At 41.7% G+C, this 21,679-nt stretch overlaps 1 protein-coding gene across 16 annotated transcripts in view; it reads right to left on the minus strand.

The window, feature by feature from the left end:
* The window catches only part of RBFOX2 (RNA binding fox-1 homolog 2), a 257,860-nt gene that overhangs the window by 84,936 nt on the left and 151,245 nt on the right, over positions 1 to 21,679 (minus strand). For all 16 annotated transcript variants that reach the window (XR_006104173.1, XR_006104172.1, XM_042469493.1 and 13 more), the window contains one exon: positions 20,243 to 20,467. Coding sequence is in view for 14 of the 16 variants with exons in the window: in XM_042469493.1 (XP_042325427.1) it covers positions 20,243 to 20,467 (225 nt within the window). In the remaining 2 variants the exon portion in view is untranslated. The remainder of the gene's footprint in view (positions 1 to 20,242; positions 20,468 to 21,679) is intronic.

Below are 21,679 nucleotides of genomic sequence, written 5' to 3' on the forward strand. Positions count from 1 at the left end.
ATGAGACATAAAGTGCCACTGCCCCTTTTCCTATCTTCCAAACACCTTGTGTGTCATTTCCTGGAGAGGGACATGTCCGAGTTTGGGAAGAGAATTCAGCCCACACTCCAACTCAGGCTCAGTAAAAAGGAGGTCTGTTGATGGAGAGGAGGTCTACAATTAGAGGGTGGCAGGTAACAGCCCCCCTCCACAGACACACAACAGGAGTAGGTTCCTGTTATGTAGAGGCTGCCTGATAAGGAGAAGGGAAAGCAAAAACCAGCCAGGTCAGGAGTTTTGCTTCAGCTATTGCTGAATGCCTCTGTCCTCCTCTCCAAAGCCAAGATGGAATACTGGAGGGGCTTTTGGCTCTGCCAGCTTTATTTTCAGTCTCAGCCTCAGATCTCCTCAGAATTCAGAATATTTGCCAAGAACTGGATGCCAAAGGAAAGAGGAAGATGTGGGTGGAAAGAAAAGCACAGAAGAAGAAAGAGCAGCCTTTTGAGACAGGGAGCAAGATATAATAAACAGAAAACTGCTTTAGTGCATAACACATGTAGTTCAACACAGTGTATGCATTCATATGTAAAAGATAACATACAAAAATGGAGGATCTTGATTCCATGGGCTGCTGGCCATAGCCTACTGGCTCTTCCCATAGCAGGAGCAACTAAATTAAACTAAATTAACCAGGCAGCCCTCCATATATAGGCAACCCTCTGTATCCTCAGGTTCTGCATCCACTGATTCAACCAGTCATGGTTCTAAAACAGGTGGGGTGGGGTGGGGTGATCCAAAAACCAAAACTTTTCAACTGTTCACCATGTTATACAAGGGATGTCATTTTACTACATGATTGCATATACTGGGACATAAGCATCCATGAATTTTGGTATCCATGGGGGATCCTGGAAGCAAACCCAAGCAGATATCAGTGGTCCTCTGTATGTAAATTATGATTCCTGGCTCACTGTTTCAAAATGAGCCAGAAACTATAAGCCAAGAACAAACCTTTAAGCAGTGCAACAAGCAAAACGTCCAAATTCATGTAAACTTTAAATTCTGGGTTAGTTTAGCCACTCCCAATGGTGTGAGGAGCCAAGTTAAAGGAAATGGGCTACAAGCACCACCAAAGAAGCTGCTTGTGATAAGCCCAACTTTTATGTGCAATGTGGCCTGTGTTGGAAACAGTGACCAATGAGTTGGTTAGAGTAAATTCAAACATGAGACAGGCACCATATATTGGCATTTGACACATGACTACAGGCAGACCTCAATTAACAAAGCCTCTGATATGGAAAAGAATTGGATGCTACTCCGGGTGATTCTGTCATATTTTCTGGCGTATAAGACAACATTTTAACCCTCTAAAATTGGGTCAAAAGTCAGGGATCGTATTATACGTCGGGTTAACCCCGGCCATAGAGGACGCAAGAGAGCCTCGCAGCCCAGTGCGCGCCCCCGGCCTGCTCCGCAGCTTGGCACGTTCACCACTGGCCTCCTACCTTCCAGGCCTCTGGAGGCCCTTTGAAGCCGGCACATGCAGAGCCAGCCGCTGGCTTCAAGGCCTCCGGAGGCCCCTTGAAGCTGTCGCGTGTGGTGCCAGGCCCCCTAAATTCGCCTATAGTAGGCCAGGGCGCTACCTGCATGCGAGGCAGGCTTTGCAGGCCTCGGCAGAGGCCGGAGGAACTGGCGCACATAGCCAGTATTTAATTTTATTTGGGATGAAGAGGGGGTCATCTTATATAGTGAGTATATCCCAAACTCTATATTTCAACTTGAAAAGTTGGGGGTCGTCCTATACACCAGAAAATACGGTACTGTAGCTATGTATGCTTATATAGACAAGCTAAACAGTTGCCTCCAGAGCCACTTATTGAGGATATATAGTGTCTAGATCAAGAGAAGTAACAGTGCCACTATATTCTGCTTTGGTCAGGCCCCACCTGGAATATTGTGTCCAGTTCTGGGTGCCACAATTCAGAAAGGATATTGAGAAACTTGACCGTGTCCAAAGGAGGGCGACTAAAATGGTGAAGGGTCTGGAAACCATGTCGTATGAGGAACAACTTAGGGAGCTGAGGATGTTTAGCCTGGAGAAGAGAAGGTTAAGAGGTGATATGATAGCCCTGTTTAAATAGTTGAAGAGATGTCATATTGAGGAGGGAGCAACCTTGTTTTCTGCTGCTCCAGAGAACAGGACCCGGAACAATGGATGCAAGCTACAGGAAAAGAGATTCCACCTCAACATTAGGAAGAACTTCCTGACAGTAAGGGCTGTTCAACAGTGGAACACACTCCCTCGGAGTGTAGTGGAGTCTCCTTCCCTGGAGGTCTTTAAGCAGAGGCTGGATGGCCATCTGTCAGGGATGCTTTGATTGAGATTTCCTGCATGGCAGGGGGTTGGACTGGATGGCCCTTGTGGTCTCTTCCATCTCTATGATTCTATAAGTGAAGAGCAAAACAGGATTAAAAAAGAGAGTAAGCAGATTAGTTTTGCCATCCAAATTGAAATCTTTTTTTAAATGTAGGGATGTTGAAAGAAAAAAAAACATCCCAGGATGCATTTTGAAGGATGTTTTTAAGTGATCTTTAGAAGATTTGAAATATTTTTGTTTACTTATGCAAAGCTTATTTGACCTGGTTGTATCAGTTCACATGTGCATATGCTTAGTTTTGAATGAAAAGTTTGGTGGATGTCCTGGACTGCGGCCAGCACACCCAAACAACACCAATAAGAATGGCTTAGCACAGCAATTGGAGGCAGTCCACAAACCTTGCAAGGAGTCCAAGTTAAAGAGCAAGCCGAAAGCCAGAGCCAAAGTCAGGAAAACAGAGGTCAGCGTAGTCAGTCCGGTCCAGGGTCAGGACAGCAGAAGGTAGCAAGAGTCCAGTCCGTTCCAAGGTCAAGAATCGAGGCAACAAGGAGTCAGGATACACAGAGCCAGTGCTGGCAGCAATCACACCAAAGGATCATGCAATAAACTCTGGCATTGAATTGATGTCTCCCTGTATCTTAAGTAAGGGAAACTCTCCCCCGTGCCACCTGAAACTGATTTACTAATTGCATCTCTGAAATCCTCCTGGACCTACGCCTGCAAGCACTCTCAGCCCTTCTTTGCTTAAAGGAGGGAACCTCCAGGCCTGGTTCCTCCCTAGAGTCACCACTAGGCTGCTGTGCCACCAGAGGAATCGCATCAGCACTAGGACCTGGCTGAGCCTCCTCCTCTGGGGCTGGGAGATCAGGGCTGGATTCTGGTAGAGCAGGATTAGCACCTGGTGTAGCCTCAATTAGCTCTTGCTCTGGAGGAGCCCCATCCTCCGAGACCTGCTCTTGGCTGGCCATGACATCGGAACACATTGAACTCCTCTTCTTTTTGGCAGTGTAGAACCTATCCCTTTTCTTTCCATGTTGTTTCTACCCTTGATAAGAGAATTTATTGAAGAAATAAAGCCCAGGAATACATCTACTTAGTTAACCGAGGTATACCTGCACTTGCTACTGATAAAACTATCCTACATGACTACGATGTGAAGAAACATTTTCTTCTCATTTCATTTCATTTCATTTGTATGCTGCCTATCTCCTAAAAAGGTTCACAAAAGGTGTCTCTCACAAAGAAGCAATTAAAAATCTAACAAGAAAATGTTTAAAAATAATTAAAATCATCTCATTAAAACAGTACAGAATCATTTAAAAGGGATACAAAAAGCAAAAAATAAACTACATAAAAATAAATAACTAAAATAAATAAAAGCCTCCCTGCTTACACATTAAAAGCCAGTGTAAACAAAAAAGGTCTTTCCCTGCCTGCAAAAGCAGAGGAAGGAAGGGGCCAGCCTAGCCTTCCATGGAAAGGAATTCCAGAGGGTGGGAGTGGCCATCAAGAAGCTGCTGTATCTTATTCTCACAAGAGCAAGTCTGTGGTGGGAGCAGGACCTAGCAAAAGCCCTCCACTGTAGAGCTATCAAAATTCATAGCTTGTTGTTGTGCGCTTTCAAGTTGTTTCCGACTTATGGCAACTCTAAGATGGACCTATCATAGGGTTTTCTTGGCAAGATTTATTCAGAAGAATTTTGCTTTTGCCTTCCTCTGAAGCTAGGAGAGTATGATTTGCCCAAGGTCACCCAGTGGGTTTCCATGGCTGAGCACAGGTTTGAATCCAGGTCTCCTGGAGTCGTAGTCCAACACTCAAACTACTACATTTTGCTGGCTCTCATATATGCAAAAGATCCCATGCTAGGTCCTGGATATGTCCAGATAAAAAAGGCCTCTGAATGAAATCCTGGTGAGTTGCTGCCAATCCGTATGGTCAATATTAAGCCAGATGAGCCAACAGAAGTCATTTTCCTCTGTCTATCCTGTACCTATTGCCATTAAACTTCATTGGAAAAGAACACAGGAGCTATGTATTTTACTGGTTTTTTTCAACAAGTGAAGTAGATTAGTCAACTATAGCTGGCGAAGTTATATAGATAGTTGAATATAGCTGGTAATTGCATGCAACATTTATCAAATGATAAATGAGACTAGGACCCGAAGCAATGGATGCAAACTGCAGGAAAAGAGATTCCACCTCAACATTAGGAAGAACTTCCTGACAGTAAGGGCTGTTCGACAGTGGAACAAACTCCCTCGGAGTGTAGTGGAGTCTCCTTCCTTGGAGGTCTTCAAGCAGAGGCTGGATGGCCATCTGTCGGGGATGATTTGATTGTGATTTCCTGCATGGCAGGGGGTTGGACTGGATGGCCCCTGTGGTCTCTTCCAACTCTATGATTCTATGATTCTATGAAATGAAAGGGTGGCAGATGAATGCATACAATGTTCCTTTAAATGCATCTTGACCTCCTACTTGTTCTGCTCTCATATTCAGAAGCAAGGGCTTGCTTTTTTGCACAATCACTGAGGATGAGATAGGCCGAAAGAGATGTAAAGGAGTCGGATCCTTCCCACCCACCCCAGACAGCAGTGTTATATCGGGAGGGCCAGCTTTACTGCAGTTGTAAACACGTGTACTGAAATGTGCTGAATACCTAACTGTTGAAAAGGTGGAGCACAAATCTATTAAATATATAAATAATGATCTTCCCAGAAACTGCACATTTTAACCTGTGCTGAAGTAAAAAATGATTGTGGTAAAAACAGGATTATAGTTCAAAGGATGATCCCATGCTCAGGAACTACAGGAAAGGAATCATTAGATCAAATTCCATTTATAGGCCATACTTCATACTGTCTTGCAACTGGTCAGCATACCCTGGAAGCAGAAACCTCTGCTTAGGGAAGGAAACCTTCATGGACATGTTGCCAATGGCCACCTAAATAGTTTACCCTGTGACTCCAAATTTGTGTGCATGTTTCTTCCATAGTTAGCCAGCTCCATATGTAGACACCTGTGGTGACTAACAACTACTGAGGTGTAGATGAAACAATACACTCTGAGGAACAGGGGTGTGAACTGCAACCCCCGATCCCATTCTTGGTCTTCCTATCCCTGCAGGGGTGAATACTGGCAGGAAAAAAAAGGCTCATCTTGCCAGGAAGTCTTCAAGAGTAGCAGATCGCCTTTTAAGCAAGGCACAGGGACCCCCTTGTCCATCTTCTTAAAAAAAATTTAAATAGCATTTTTGTAAAACTAGAACTGGACATGTGGAGACTTTTTGTTCCACTAATAGGTGGTTGTTTCATTGTTTTTGTTTGGAGGGTCAATGTGACTACTGATAGGTCCTGTGGCAGAAAATAACGCACAAGATCAGCCTTGCTGAAGAATCTTTTTCATAATTTTGCTACTCTGGACAGTGGTAGGCTTAAAGATCCAATTGTGGAGAAGTCCCATTCACAGATCAGCAAACCAGAAAGCCTGATGCTTCCATTACTTCAAGAAAATCAGTGTCTTCAATCTGATGTGTAATACAGACCAGAAAATGTTAACCATGGGCACAATTTCATCTGCACTGTTCTTCAGATACGCATCCCAGTGAGCATAATATGAAACTGCAATAATGAACCGAAAGTGATGACATAGCTCCTCTAAAGCAGTATGGCATCCAAGGACAATAACTGCAACACAGCCCCCCTCCCCCAAGGGGTATGCCTATTAGCAGTAAATTATCAATATAGGGGAATGGAGCAATGGTGCTATGATGAAGGTAGGCTACTAGTGCCACTGCCAACCTGTATTTGTTGAAAACTGTGCACAGCAGAAAATGCCAAATAGGAGAATCTGCTACTGAAAAATACTTGCTATCAACTGCAAACCAAGAGTTCCCGATACTGACACTGAAGCCTGAGCAAGTGATTTAAATCTCTAAAGCACATCCCTGAATCAACCAGGGGGGGGGGAATTATACCTACCACAGAAATAATTCTGACCTTTCTATCTGATGAAGGAATTTATGCCTTAATCTAGAATGGACAGTAGGACTTGCAGCCTATGAACTATGAACAAATAAAAACATCTACTCACCTACAGGACAACACATGACACATATGGTGACACTGGTGGTCAAACTTTGTCCTCTGTTCCCTTTTCTGTTGGAGTGCCCCAGGGCTCTGTTCTGGGTCCCCTTCTGTTTTCTCTCTACACACTGTCCTTAGGTAGACTCATTAGCTCTTTTGGTTTTTCCTACCATCTGTATGCCGATGACACCCAGTTGTATCTTTCCACCCCTGACCTTTCTCGAAGGCTTGAACAGCAAGTTTAATCTTGTCTCACAGCTGTCTCGCAGTGGATGCGCCATTGGCGTTTGAAGCTCAACATGTCCAAGACAGAGCTTCTTGTCTTTCCTCCTAAGTCCACCCTTCCACACTCCTTTTCTGTCTCTGTGAACAACACTTCTATTCAACCAGTCCAGCAAGCCCGCAGTCTTGGTTTTATCTTTGATTCTTCTCTGTCGTGTATCCCTCAGATCCAGACCACAGCCAAGGCTTGTAGATTCCTTTTGTACAATATTGGCAAAATCCGACCATTTCTCTCCGCCTCTACTGCCAAGATCCTGGTCCATGCCTTAATTATCTCACGACTTGATTACTGTAACGTCCTCCTGGCTGGGCTTCCTCTTTCTCACCTCCGTCCTTTAGTTTCTGTCCAGCATTCAGCTGCATGCATTATCACATCCGCCCACCGCTCTGACCATATCTCTCCTTTGCTGGCATCCCTTCACTGGCTCCCCCTCCCTTTCCGCATTCAGTATAAGCTCCTGCTGTCGACGTTTAAAGCCCTCCATGGGCTGGCCCCTCCTTACTTATCAGACCTTCTTTCTCCTCACCTTCCCACTCGGGCCCTCCATTCTGGTAGTTAAGGCCTGCTGTCCCAGCCCAGGATTTCCTCTGCCCGGATTCGCCCCTTTTCACTCACTGCCCCTCACTCCTGTAACCTTCTTCCCCCGCGAACAAGAGCCATCACTTCTTTAAGCAGCTTCAAAACGGAGTTGAAGACCATCCTGTTCAGAGAAGCATTCCCCAGGCCTTGCATAATTCTCGCTTGCCTCCCTGGATGAAGATTAACCATCCATTATGAAGCCAAGCCCTCCCTCCAGCCCACCTGCCTTGATCCGGGCCTTGGAGGTAGAGAGGAACTGCTGGACCTCATCCCCTTCCCCACCACTACTCCCTTCTCCTTTTGTGTGGTGTCTTTTTAGATTGTAAGCCTGAGGGCAGCGAACCGTCTAATTAAAAAGACTGTATGTAAAGCGCTGTGTAAATTTACAGCGCTTTATAAATAAAGGTTAATAATAATAATAACAGGTACTAAGCCTTGCCACAAACGAAGATACCACTTCTGCCCATATAATTATCCAGGAAATGTCATCATAAGACAAACAAAACAAACAGCTTCATTTATATACTGCTTCATACTGAACTAACAGTGTCTAAGCAGTTTACAAAGTGTAAGCTAATTGCCCCCATTACTCATTTTAGTGACTTCAGAAGGATGTAAGCATGAGTCAAGCTTAGAGCCCATTTGCTGGTATTGAATTCGCAACCTTATGGTTTTGAGTGAGTGGCTACAGTACAGGCATTTAACCACTATGCCACCAGGGCTCCTAATGTTGTGGGTGACCTAATGGCACTACCCACAATATTGGGGGGGGGGGAGGACTTCATGTGCTCATCCTTCAGTGTGATCTATGCCATACTGTGTCAGCAATGCCCTTCAGCACTCTACATTGGGCAAACAGGCCACTCCCTACGCCAGAGGATAAATGGACATAAATCAGAAATTAGGAATAGGAATACAGAAAAACCACTGGCAGAACATTTCAATCTCCCTGGGCATTCCATTTCAGACCTCAGAACAAAAGAACTACAAAGGTAGGTTGGAAAGAGAAACAGCAGAATTGGAATTCATCCACAAACTAGTCCCTCAAGCAATGGCTTTCCCTACTCACTACACACAATTTAACACTATCTGACCCCATCCTCATGGGGGTGCCCTACATCTATTCCCCTCACCACAGGCTAGTCCCATTTCAAAACTGGACCTGCAATTTCATTTCTATACATAAAGAATTTGTAATTTGAATTAATATCCTCACATACCAATGGTATATGTATGTCTGTGCCTGGCTTCCACTCCACCAAATGCATCTGAGGAAGTAGACTTAAGTCTATGAAAGCTCATGCTGCCAATTTCTTTCTTTCAGTTAGTCTCAAAGGTGCTACAAGATCTCGCCACATATTGATTCTGCATACTAACATGGCTATATCTCTGAATTCTACAAATAAGAACAGCTCATGCATGCCTGTTTCAGCATAACCAATGAAGGCAAAAGGCCACAATATGCTTCTCCTCAAAGTATAGCAGATAGCAGACATGTTGGTTTAAAGTAGGAAATTTCCCATGTCACTTTTAAAGTATATCTGCTACACTGCAAGCACATCAAGAGAAGGAAGAAAAAAGTGCATTATGAGAAAACAAAAGACCTTGCTAGATTAAAATAGTTCCCTCTTTAAAATAGAATAGTTATTAAAGCTCCCTAAAAACGCATGAAAAAAGGTGTCTCAGCAGCTACTATGTCACTAACCAGAGGACATCTCTGAATAGGAAAGCATTTGCCCCATGCCTTGAAGAAGACACAAGCCAATAAAAACTATTTTACAATTAGACACATACAAAGACCATAAAGAATAAGAAGAGTAGTTGTGCACATATGCTGAACATTTTTTATTTGACATTACCAATCACTCCTTGCAGTAAGGGCTTTAAAGTCAAAGGCAATGACTTCTGGGACCTCTCAATTAAGCACTGACTGAAAGGACAGTATAAACTGGAAACACCTAGGTGGAAAAAAGGATTTCTTTTCACTGATGTGCATATGCGGTACAGCATTGAGGAATGATGTGCTAAGAGTCAGCAGTGGAAATGCAGACATTATTTGATGCTACCACATGTTGGCTCACCTTTACTACGACTCCTTGAGACTTGGCATGATTTATAAATAACTCCAAAAGAAAATGTGGATACAGTTTTTAAAAAACAGATCTACTCACATCTAAAGGTATATACAAAAAAGAAAAGATGGCATTTGTGCTCAGACATTTTTTACTACAATCTCATTCCAGTTTGTGATGCTGGTATGAAAGCTTCTTCAAGCTTTACACTATTCCTAAACTGGTTTTTCCTTGCTTTCGCTTTTATTGTAGACACAACATAACATACAATCTAGAAAAAAGAGAAGGAGAATGCCAAGGGAAGCAAAGCAAGTTAAGTTCACTGTAGCCTACAGGCCGTTTGAAATGTCATTGCAGATCACCAATTAAATTTGGCATATCAAGTATACTCCCTGTTGTATTATACCTCTTCTGCATCATAATTCCTTCACACAGTTTGACATAACCAGTATTTATTAGTCAGAACATCCAGAGCTAAAATCTTTTACAGTCTGCTGGTCAGACCTGTGAGGGACAATCTGAAGAGTGGACACAATCCTTCTCCCCAAATATGCATGCACACCTAGCTTTCTGAATTGCTAGGCTTTGCTTTCAGAAGATAGAGGATCATGGATGAGAAGCTAATGCTTTCTTGAAAACAAGTGATTCAGGCACAGATGAAATGGATCAGGTGTTTTCAAGACATCTGTACAATTCATAATCCTAGCAAACCTGCAGGAGTCTATTTCAAATACTGCCATCTTCTATCTCAGCTCTTGCCAGTTCTTGCACTCCTGAGATCATATGTGTCAAATTATAGGGACATACATAAATCAGCCTAATTGAGGAATTTCAGTCATAGACAGCTGAAGGTGGAGAGATTATTAAAAGGGAAATATCACATAATAGATTTAAACAGTCACGAACAGAAAGACTTCCACTGCAAGTCAGTGAATTTTTACCCATCAAGGCAACATAATAGTTCAAGTCAGTCAATACACAATATTCAGGTTATACTATAGTTTGCTCTGTGGTTTGCTAGAAAAACATTGCTGCTAAATGTGAACTGAGTTAAATATGGTCAGAGAAAATCAAGATTGCCACCAACCATAATTTGAAACCATAGTTTGAGGTGGATTTGCAAACCAGAGTTTGAACCAAAAGTAGTTTTGATTTAGATACCATGGTAAGCTATGATTATAACACAAAGGGGGGAAAAATGTGCAAGCTAGTACTATGCTCCCAATCTGCCACTTTACTGATGGAATAATTCAAGTGTGATTGCTGAAAATCAACAAGAACATACAAAATATAAAATCTGTAGTGTGGTGTTAACTGTGCAATGAATTAAACATGTGACCATGCACACATACATACACATTACCAGACTGCATTCTCCTACATGGGAAAGACTCTGTTAACATATTATACTTGGCCCTCTATAGCCACGGATTCTTTATCCATGGATTCAACTACCCACAATTTAAAAAGATATAAATTTGAAAGAAAAAAAAATAAACCTTTATTTTGCCATTGTATATAAGGGACACCATTTTACTCTACCACTGTATTTAACCCACTTTGAATCCCATTGTGGGAGAGAGTCAGGATATAAATCCTGGAAATAAAATAATGAGACTTGAGCATCAACAGATTTTGGTATCCACAGGAGGTCTTGGAACCAAACCCCAGCAGAAACAAAAGGTACACTGTATCTGATCAAGATTTTTATTCATGGTATTTCATTCAAATTACACAGTTGTTCTTTACCATTAGTCTGATGTCAAGTTCAAATCAAGACATCATACCCTAGAGAGAGAGACAAAAGTTTCTTCATCCTGGTAGCCTAGATCAAAAACTGGTGATATTTTAAATAAATATGGAGATAGCAGACAAGGATGACTTAAAGACATAATGGACACACCACACCACCCCAACAGACTCTTCTGTATTTCCCGTTTTATTTGCTGGGCTATAGCAAACCAAATGTCACAAACAGGTCTGTGATAGATACTAGTGTATCAAGGAAGACTCCCAAAACCTAGAACAAATGGTGAATAAAAGTATCTTATTGTTCCAGGTTTCTTAAACCTGAACAGGATTTTGAACAGCCATTAAAAGTATCTTATGATATACAAATCAATTCTGAATGGCATGAAAGTCTAGACATAACACATTAGAAGGCACTGGAAGACATCTGTTTTGTCTACATAAAATATGAGGGCAGAAGGGGAGGATGGATAGCTCTCTTCTGGCTATGACTGATTTTTTATTTATTTATATCCTGCTTCTCTCCTAAATGGGACTCAAATCAGCTTACAAGGGGAGCCCTGGTGGCACAGTGGTTAAATGCCTGTACTCCAGCCACAAGGTTGTGAGTTCGATCCCAGGGGCTCCAGGGTCGACTCAGCCTTGCATCTTCCTGTAGGTCGCTAAAATGAGTACCCAGCTTGTTGGGGGCAATTAGCTTACACACTGTAAACCACTTACAGAGTACTTTATTCACTGGTAAGTGGTATAGAAATGTACTTGCTACTGCTATTGCTACAATAAAAATTAAAACATATCTAAAACAATATGGTGTACAACAGTTTGTGATTGTAGTTGTGTGCCTTCAAGTCATTTTCAACTTGTGGTGACCTTAAGGTGAAGCTATCATGGGGTTTTCTTGGCAAGTTTTATTCACAGGATGTTTCCCACTTCCTTCTCCTGTGGCTGAAAGAGTGTGACTTGCCCAAGGTCACCCAGTGGGTTTTATCGCTGAGCTGGGAACCGAACCCTGGTCTCCAGAGTAGAAAGCATTAAACACTACTTTTAAGACACTAACATTTAAAACATTTTAAAAAAATACTGACTACATTGCTTTCTGTTTCCTGCGTAGAATGTCAGAGAGACTGATAACAACAGTATTCACAGTATCGAGAAGATTTATTCCACAGGATATTGGCCTGGCTCAGGTGGCAGCTGAAAGGTATTTTAATTACCTGTCTTCCTGTCATGAACTATAATGGCCACAATGTTACAGGAGCTGTTACTGGCTCCCTCTTCTCTTCCTTGCCACCCTCCCAACACAACTGTCATTTTCCAACTCAGTATGTAGAGAGATCTTGTAGCATCTTTGAGATTGAATATAAGAAAGAGGTTGGTAGCATGTGCTTTTGTAGACTTAAGTCTACTTTCTCAAATGCATTTCACCCGAGGAAGTAGACTTTAGTCTGTGAAAGCTCATGCTGCCAACTTCTTTCTTTCCATTAGTCTCAAAGGTGCTACAAGACGACTCTCTACATACTGAGTTGGAAGATGGCAGCTATGTTAGGAATGCATCTGAAGAACTGAATCTGAGGAAGCAGACTTAGGTCTATGAAAGTGCATGCTGCCAACTTCTTTCTTTCAGTTAGTCTCAAAGGTGCTACAATATTGCTCTATACACTGATTCTACAGACTAACACAGCTATATCTTTGAAATCTTCTAACTCAGTTACTGTGGTTGAAAATCCAGTGATCCAAGCCATAATTATAATACCTCTTCATTTTTACAAGGGACCCCCCCAACCCCACAAGAAGCAAATTATACGTCACACACAGATGTGTTGTGATTAGATTGTAACTTTGGTGTCCTCAGATGCAATTCACGAGTATTCATGAGGGTAGAAAGCCAGAGTGGTGTAATTGTCTGAGTGCTGAACTATCACTGTGGAAACTGGAGTTTGAGTTCCCGCTCAGCCATGGAAACCCACTAGGTGATCTTTGGCAAGTCACTTTTTCTGAAAGGAAGGCAAAGACAAGCCCCTTCTGAACAAATATGCCAAGAAAACTTCATGATGAGTTGACTTTGGGGTTGCCCTAAGTTGAAAACAACCTGGAAGGCACACAACAACAACAATTCATGAGGATCTGTGCCTAGGATCCACATTTTTGTACCACAGTTGTACTGGAAAGCACCAGGTCTGTGATTTTTACTGTTTTACCTGTGTAATCTGTGAGTTATAATTTCAACTGCAGTTTAAGGTAATGTCATGTAAAGAAAGCATGCAACTTTATAATGACAAATCTTTTGATTTACTAGATATTTCTTTTACCTTGTTTTTCTTTTAGAACCAGCCATGCCTTCTCCTCCTGTAGTAGTAGTAGTGTCCACACTACTTTAATTGTGTCATGGGCCTGAAAAAGTTGGAAACTCCTGGCCTAAATTTTGTATGAGCAATCCGAGAAATTGCTAGACCATCTATCAGTCTCACTAAATCTATGCTGAGAAGTTCAATCCTTTCTAAAGCGCTTTTACATGGCATAGATATGAAACTCGTACATTTTGAGGCAAAAGTGTGTTGTGCTCTAAGTAGCAGATAAGCAAGTTTTAAGTTTATACAATCTACTTTACTTTTCACTTGTATACCATGCTCTTCTTACTATAACCAAATTCAAAACAGTGATTTAGGAAGGTGGACCTAGAATTGGAGAACAACTGCCCCTGAGCACATATGAAGCTCGGGAATTTATACACAAATCCTTTCAGACACAAATGTACTCCTGTTTTCATTAAAGTGTTCTTGGTTTTAGGAGCCTACTTCTGGAGGAAAAGAACACTTTTCTTTTATCCATTAGGAATCAAAAACCCTCACTGACCTACTACAAACAAGCTTGAGATCTATCAGTAGATATTGCTTGACCTCCAGTTTCTGAGAAGATCTCTTAGATGTTTGCAACTTACTCCCAAAGACTCTAAACATGCTCATATGTGCAAAGCAAGGAATCTTTTAAAAAAGAAATTGGAGAGTTCTAGGAGAATTCTCATGACATTAACAACTTCAATACTGCAAAGGAATTCAGGATGTGGTAAACCACAACTTATTATACTCAGAATTAACTGCCCTACATTTTCAAAATAATTTAAAACTGTATATTAACATGGCACTTCCAGAACAACCCTAAAGGAAAGGAATGCTAAGGAAACATTATACTGTAAGCCTCAACTCTGTACCAAAGGATAAAAGAATGAATTGAGAGAAGTCATTCTAAGCCTTTCACTACTTCTGGTGAAACCCAGATTTACATATAAACGAACTTTCTAGATGAAATGATGGACTTAAACTCAAAAACCAAACAACAGTTCAAGTAGTTATGAAGCTCTAGACTGGGAAACTCATGACATAACAGTTACCTTGCCACATAGAAGCAATTATTGAGTTTTCAGAAGGATTTTCCTTATTGTCAGGGATAAAAAGCCAGAAGACATATAGAGACTATCCCATTTTTCATACTGATGGCCCCAATAGTATGAATGATAATCTGAATACAGTATTGCTTTCTTTCTACCCCACCTTATCCCCAAAACTGGGACTCAAGGCAGCTTATAAAATAAAAATAAATGCAAGTAATAACACATACTCATAAACAAACTGTCTATATAACTGAAAACTATTTAGAACATCTTCATTAAATAGCAAAAAATAAAAATTGTGCCGCATACTAAAATAAGCCCTTTCCTTGTATAACAATCAGATCCCAAAAGCTTGTTGGAATAAAAATGTTTTCAACAAAGTGGGAGTAGTATAGCATTCTAGAAGGACAATTCCAGAGCCTAGGAACAGCCACCAAGAATGAAATGCACAAAATCTGCTTCCTAGTTTGTAAATCTTACTTCAATACTTCTTACTTCTCCACTTGCTCTTTAAAATACTGGATTTAAATATATAGAGAGCACTGTCATCTTTGCAAGCTTGGCATTAGGTGGAAGGGTGACAAGCAAAGCTACCATCTCTAGAGGGCATATTGTAAGCATCCTTCCCTCCCACACATACTCCTTTCAGTTGTCTTACCCAATTAGTTCATACATGCAACATTACATAACCACAAAACTTAAAAACTGAAACAATAAAATCTGTAAAAAAAATATTTTAAAACTGCATTATGCAATTTCTAGTGGTCCTCTTCAGAGTTGAAAGATCTTCTTTCTCTTCACCAAAATCTGTGCATAACGAAAACCACTTAATCCACTGCAGCTGTGCATAGCACATCTTAGTTTTTCATACAAACACAATGAAAGGGTAATAAAACTGTAGGTTTTCCCCACACTTTCATATTTTACATACAGATGTACTCAGGAATGTAACACATGGAATGGTATGTAACCAGAATACAGTATTTTATTATGGATTAATCAAGGTAAACTGGGATGTTATCTTGTACGTACATATAAGCTATTAAGTTTGGGAGCAATTAAGACAACAAATGAAGAGACAACTAGGGGAGAAAAGGTTGTAGAAAAGAAAGAGTGAAAGGAGAAAAGGGGGGAAGATATAAACTCTCAAAAAGCAACGTGAATGGAAAGGAGTTCAAATTTAGGCTGACATTCATAGCTAATGCAAGCCTTTGCTCACTCAGGGAGAATTGGGGTGTCCTCACTATTATATTGAGCTTCAAAAGTACCTTCCAGAGCACAGTGGTGGGTTACAGACCGCCTATTTGGGGCGGGCTGTACCCGCGCCCTTTCCCCAGTGTATCGGGGCCTCAGTGACCAGAACGGCAGCCGCTGAGGCCCCGATCCGCCGCTTTCCAGGCTGCGGGGAAGCGGCAAAACGCCGCTTCCCTGCAGCCTGAAAAGGGGTGTCCTTGGGGCTTCAAGCCCCAAGGACACCCCGCGGCGGTGGGGAGGGGGAGAAAGGGTCCGCTTGGTCCCTTTCTCCCTTGCTTCGCTGGGCGCAGCCGTCTGAAGGACGAAATGGAGCTCCTTCCTGGTTTGTGCTAAGGGCGCCCTAGGCGCCCTGGCACGGAGCGAGGACGTCACGTCCGCGCCGCCCCGTATAGAGGCGGCGCGGCCGTGACGTCCTCATGGCGGCGGCCGTCTAGAACGGCCACCGTCATTTTTAACGCTCAGAGCACGTATTAGGGTTAGGGAGGTGCGGAAGCACCGCACCTCCCTAACCCTTGTACGCGCTCCACGCGTACTTTCATGATGGTGTGTAACCCGCCAGTATGTGCAGAAAGATGACCCTGCAGCTACCCAATTCCAAACTGATCAGCAGGGAACATAATCTCTACAATGGCACTGAACTTTGGTGGTTCTCTGTGTGCTCCAAACTATAACATAACTATGATGACTCTCCTAACCTCACTTTGAGAGGAGGGCACTCTCCCACAACTCACCAGAAGGAGAAGAGACACTCGTTTTGTTAAGGGACTCCCATTACCCTGAGAATGTAAATATAAGCAGAATAATGAGTAACACAGTAAGAAAGGAGGCAGAATGGTAGAAATGGAGAAAATGTCAGAATGGAGAAAAAGACAGAAAACTCAAATGCCAATGGCAGAGGAAAGAAGTTCATGCTAAAGGAATCAAATAGTTGAAAACAGATTATGCAAAAAACAGTGTTTATTTTAAAAGCCACATTGTTTTAAGACTGGGTTCTAGAATGGCATAAGACTATATCCTTGGATGTGTGTATTAAAAAGATAAATTCATTTTGTATCATTTTAAACTTTAGAAAAGGAGGGGGAAAGAGCCTATTCTTGTTGCTCAAGAAACAAAAATCTATAGAGGGCAAAAAGAGAATGAGTGACTCCTTTCTTCTTTACTTGTAAGAATATGAAAAACATCCTAGATCTTTAAACAGCAACAGAATCAATGTAGAATTCTGTGGATGGGACCAGACATCACTGAGGACACTGATCCTGCTTTGGGGAAAATACTTCCTTTGCCCCATTCCATGATATTTTCCCCAGTAGCTCCATGTGTTTTTCCATGTCCTTGTGAGTTCCGAGCAAGTTCACTGCCACTGGGCCACCAAAATACAAATGGGACTGTCATACCTTCTAACCAGCCCAGTTAGCGGCATGAACAATTTAACACAGTTCTTCCTCTCAACAGAACTCTTTGTTAGCTGATGACATGCAGTACACTGAGGCTGGCTCCTAATATGGAAGAGGAGCAAGAGGCTTGGCAGTAGCTGGTGGCTAAGGTCAGGGCTCACATTATTCATCCCTGCCCTGTTTTATTAAATAAAACAAGTCTGGGCAAAGCTACAACGAGCATAAACATATACAGACAATTCAGCACAGAGGTGATTCAATTTCATTCCCCACATTTTTCATGTTGTTTATTGTCACACGGTAGACATCATACCTCTCCATGCAAAAGATCTAAGCTTCTATGGCACTTCCTAACATAGGACAAGATAGTTCTGCTTTTCAACTGATCATGCAGGCTTTCTTACAGCTAGCAAGAATGCTTTGCCCTGTTTTCGATGTATCTGAATTTGGCTTTAAAAACTGGATTCAAGCAAAAAGTTACAAAAAGCTATACTTGAGAAAGAAAGTTATGCTTACCTTGAATCTGTACAAACAGCGTAAAAAGGAGAAGGAAGTAACTTGTATGTTAGTTTGAAGTATGAAGATTGGATGTTAGTAAGAAAATTAGATAGAATAGGAGAGAACGAATGAGAAGGAGAAGAGAGAAGGAAGAGAAAATGTGATGAAGATAGATTTGGAAGTTGTAGGTAGGTATGTAAGAAGGGTGAAAGTAGATGTATTGTATAGAATTTATACTTACAGGTACATGTTTTATTTCGCAAATGTATGCATGTATGTATATTTGTATGTTTCCTTTTTATTCTAATAAAAAATTTTAAAAACTGGATTCAAACACTAGGTTTATATCTTATGGTTCAGCACCTTCAGTATAGTCAAGTTGCCTTTATTTTTCTCATAACTAAAACACTTTACCTCATCCGTATTATAAGGTCCTGGCACTTTGGCCTGGTACAAATGGGCAGGAAGCGCCATCCTGGCACTGATGTTAAGGTTCAGGAGCACGCAGCATGCGCACGCTCCTGAATCCTAGTGTGCGGCAGCAGTGCCATCATGGCAGCCTCCAGTCCATACAGGGACTGCCATGATGATGCAAGTGCGGTGGCGTGTCCACACGTTGCAGCGCCGCACTTGTGTCATTGATGTGCCACAGTGCGCCAATGGTGCACTCATGGTGGTGGCCGTGCACCGCAAAATGAACCCGCTTTCAGTGGGTTCTTTTTGCGGCGGAGGAAGGCCGTGTGGTTTGGCTGCTGTGGCCTCCCTCAGGAACAAAAACGGGCGGCTCCAGCCCACCCTTTCAGGGCGGTCTATCAAGCCCCTTGGTATTAAAATGTCACTACAGCCTTCTGAGTTGTTTTGTTTGCACTGCTCACCACAGACAAATATCATCCCATCCTAAGCACCCCTTACATCTGCACTGGCATTGCAATCAGCTTCATCCATTCAAGTCCATGAACTCATGCAGGATAAAAAAGGCTGCTGCTAGCTAACCATACTACAAGAAAACCCAAAGCATTAAAAGATTAAATCCATCATGTGTATCCCCAAGGTTACCACAACACATTTTATTAGGAAGTCAAGTCTTAAAAAGTGGCTTAATAGGTGGATAAAACTTTCGTTTGAATAATCTGCAGGCATGTTGCCCTGTCTGAATGATGCCAACAAGGAAGAGGATAACTAACTGGAAGAAAAAGAATCTTATCTGCTACTATTCCTCCATTCCATCATGGCCCCTAACTACCATATGACCTTTAATCATCAGTACAGTATGTCCCTAACAGTGGTTAGAGTTTTGAACTATGGCCAGGAAGATCTAGGCTCAAATCTTGCTCAACTGCAAAGCTCTCTGGTTGACCTTGGACCTGTCACTCTTTCTCACTAATCTCATGGGGCGGTTTTCAAACTCAAATGGAAAGAATCATGACTGCAGTCTTGAGCACCTTATAAAAATGGTAGGATATAAGTTTATTTTAAAAAAAAACCTATATACCCAGGCTTATCAAACTATATACTCCTACCCATTTAGAAAAGAAACAGGTCTCCAGAGCTGGCAGGTTGGGTTACTAAATTCTTTCGGTTCCAGGGTGGTATGATGTGAACTACTCAAAAGGGCCTCTGGATTCCTTTTGCATTATCTGTATATTTAATTATAACCTTCAGTAAATGAAGGCACCTACTAGCCTCTTTGTGCCCAATGATGTAAATGCGATTCTTCTCCTCTTACCTCTCTTTCTCCTTTTTATTGGAGGTAAGCAAGGATGACACACATCAAATTAAGAGCAGTGAGGGTTTGCACACATCTATGTGATCCCAGATCGCTGTGTATCAGGACCCCATAATATCAAACTTATTCAGTTAAGCAAGTGTTGTCAACACACACAGTGCCTTGTCTAGTTCAGGTTGTTCTCATTTCTACTCATTTCTTCCTTAGTGAGCTTCACAAGGATGGAAAGGAGTTGTCAGGAAAGCCTGATCCATTCAGGGGTGGGGAGGCCCCTGAGGTGAAATACAGGGAACTCCAACACCTGATGCATGTCATCTTCAAAAACCCAGTCTTTCAATTAGTAACAAATTGGGCTCAACTACCTATTCAGTTTTCTTTGTAATCACTGGGAAGAACTGTTTCAGTCATGTTTGTCAAGGAAACAAGGAGCAAATAAAAAGGCAGCTTGGGATGTAAAATGTACATCACCCTGATTGTGTGCTTAACTTCTACTACAAGAGATTATATCTATCTATGGCCCAAAACAGGTGATCCATATGATGCAGTTTCCTGCTGCGTTCGGGGCAAAACATTTAGATGACACATGCCAAGAACACAGCAGAAAACGGAGCCAACGCTGCATCTTCAAAAAAGAAAACCAGGCCAAAAAAGGAACAGAAAAATCCACTCCTTTTTGGAAGCCCAGTTCAGGACTGGCTGTGTGTGATCACTGCAACCCCAGTATGAAAGGGCCCCACTGAGTTTCTTTCGGTCTGACTATTTCAGAACTTAGTCATACAAAAATATACACATAACAGATAGCAGAGAATCAAATCCAAAGTACAACTGCATTCCTCTGCTTTACATTTTGCTATGCATACCGTAAGAGATCCATTCTGCGTGGTGGCTGTATTTGTGTTCTGTTCTCCATGAGCCTGTGTACTTCCATAGATTGTCAGATTGTGCTCGCTGGTCTGGCCTGCATAGTCCTGAGAGTGGGGTACCCCATACTCTGTGGGGATCCCATTCTGTGGGGGAGGTGGAAATGGGATTGTGGTGAATGGCTGGACCATTGTGTCAGGAGTGGCTGTAGGCTCCTGGTTACCCTGGAGAGTGAAGAAGGAAAACACTTAATATATCAACAAAAGAGAAACAGTATATAAAACAAACTTACTTTCAAGAAGAAAAATATATCCTCTAGCCCAGATATCTCATTCATTGTTCAGCATCCCTCAGAAGACGCAAACAATCTTGTCTCCTGGAAACCACCCATACACATTTCTTTAGCATGTTTAATGTGCAGAATAAGTGAACAGATCAAGGTTTCAAGATCAAAGGCGCCCACAGCCCTATTTACTTAAGTGCAGAGAAGCAGTGTACTAAGTTGAGATACTTGGACTTTTCTAGAAGGCATCAGAGCAAAGCCATTTTTTTTTAAAAAAAAAAAAGACAGCAATAAGTGGTGAAAATACAGAATATCATAAACAGGTTTATAAACAGGTGTGCAAAACACAAGAATGTATGTTAAGTTGATTTGTTATCTGTTTAGCAGATGTGCAGCCCCTTCTTGCTTGTATTGTAATGATAAATAGTAATAACACAAACAGTTCAATATATTATGGTTCCAAGTTCCTTCAGGAACAGCTCCTCCTGCTTGCTCATGTATTTTAGGATATTCCAGAAAATGCTCATAGTATATCAATCACTTCAATTAGCTATCAGTTTGGATGCCACTATGCCAAGAGGCAGCTTGCTTGCTTTCTATTTCTTATTATAAGAAGAACAGGTGTGATGGCTGCTTGCCCCCAGTCCAAAAGCAGCAAGGGGCAAACTGAATAGTTCAGCTTCTGGTACTGGCTGCCACCTGCTGTAACTGCTGTCAGCACCCATGGTATCTAGTTAGGTGTGTGTTGGGTCAGGTTTTTTGTTTTCAGTTTTACATGCTTAAAATGTTTCTTTTAAATTTCCTTTAAAAAAAAACAACAACTAACTGCAGGCTGACACTGTTCCATAACAAAAAGTCAAACCAAAGAATTATTCACTAACAATACACATTCAGATAAATCTTACCATTGTTGAAAGTTAAAATATTGTACTTCTCTTGTATTTCTAAAAAAAAAACTTTTATTGTTTCATAGCAACAAATATTCATGAATCACCATCACTGAATTTGCTTTCGATTATTCTCCTTCCCTAAAAGATACATATTTGTTACTCTAATAAACGTAATGCTTTTAAAACTCTTCACCAATATTTCATCAGTCAATGCCTGTCAAATGACTATCCAAGACACAGTGGATGGACGTCAAGATATAGAT

The sequence above is a fragment of the Sceloporus undulatus genome, chromosome 5 (genome assembly GCF_019175285.1).
Source record: "Sceloporus undulatus isolate JIND9_A2432 ecotype Alabama chromosome 5, SceUnd_v1.1, whole genome shotgun sequence".
NCBI lineage: Eukaryota > Metazoa > Chordata > Lepidosauria > Squamata > Phrynosomatidae > Sceloporus > Sceloporus undulatus.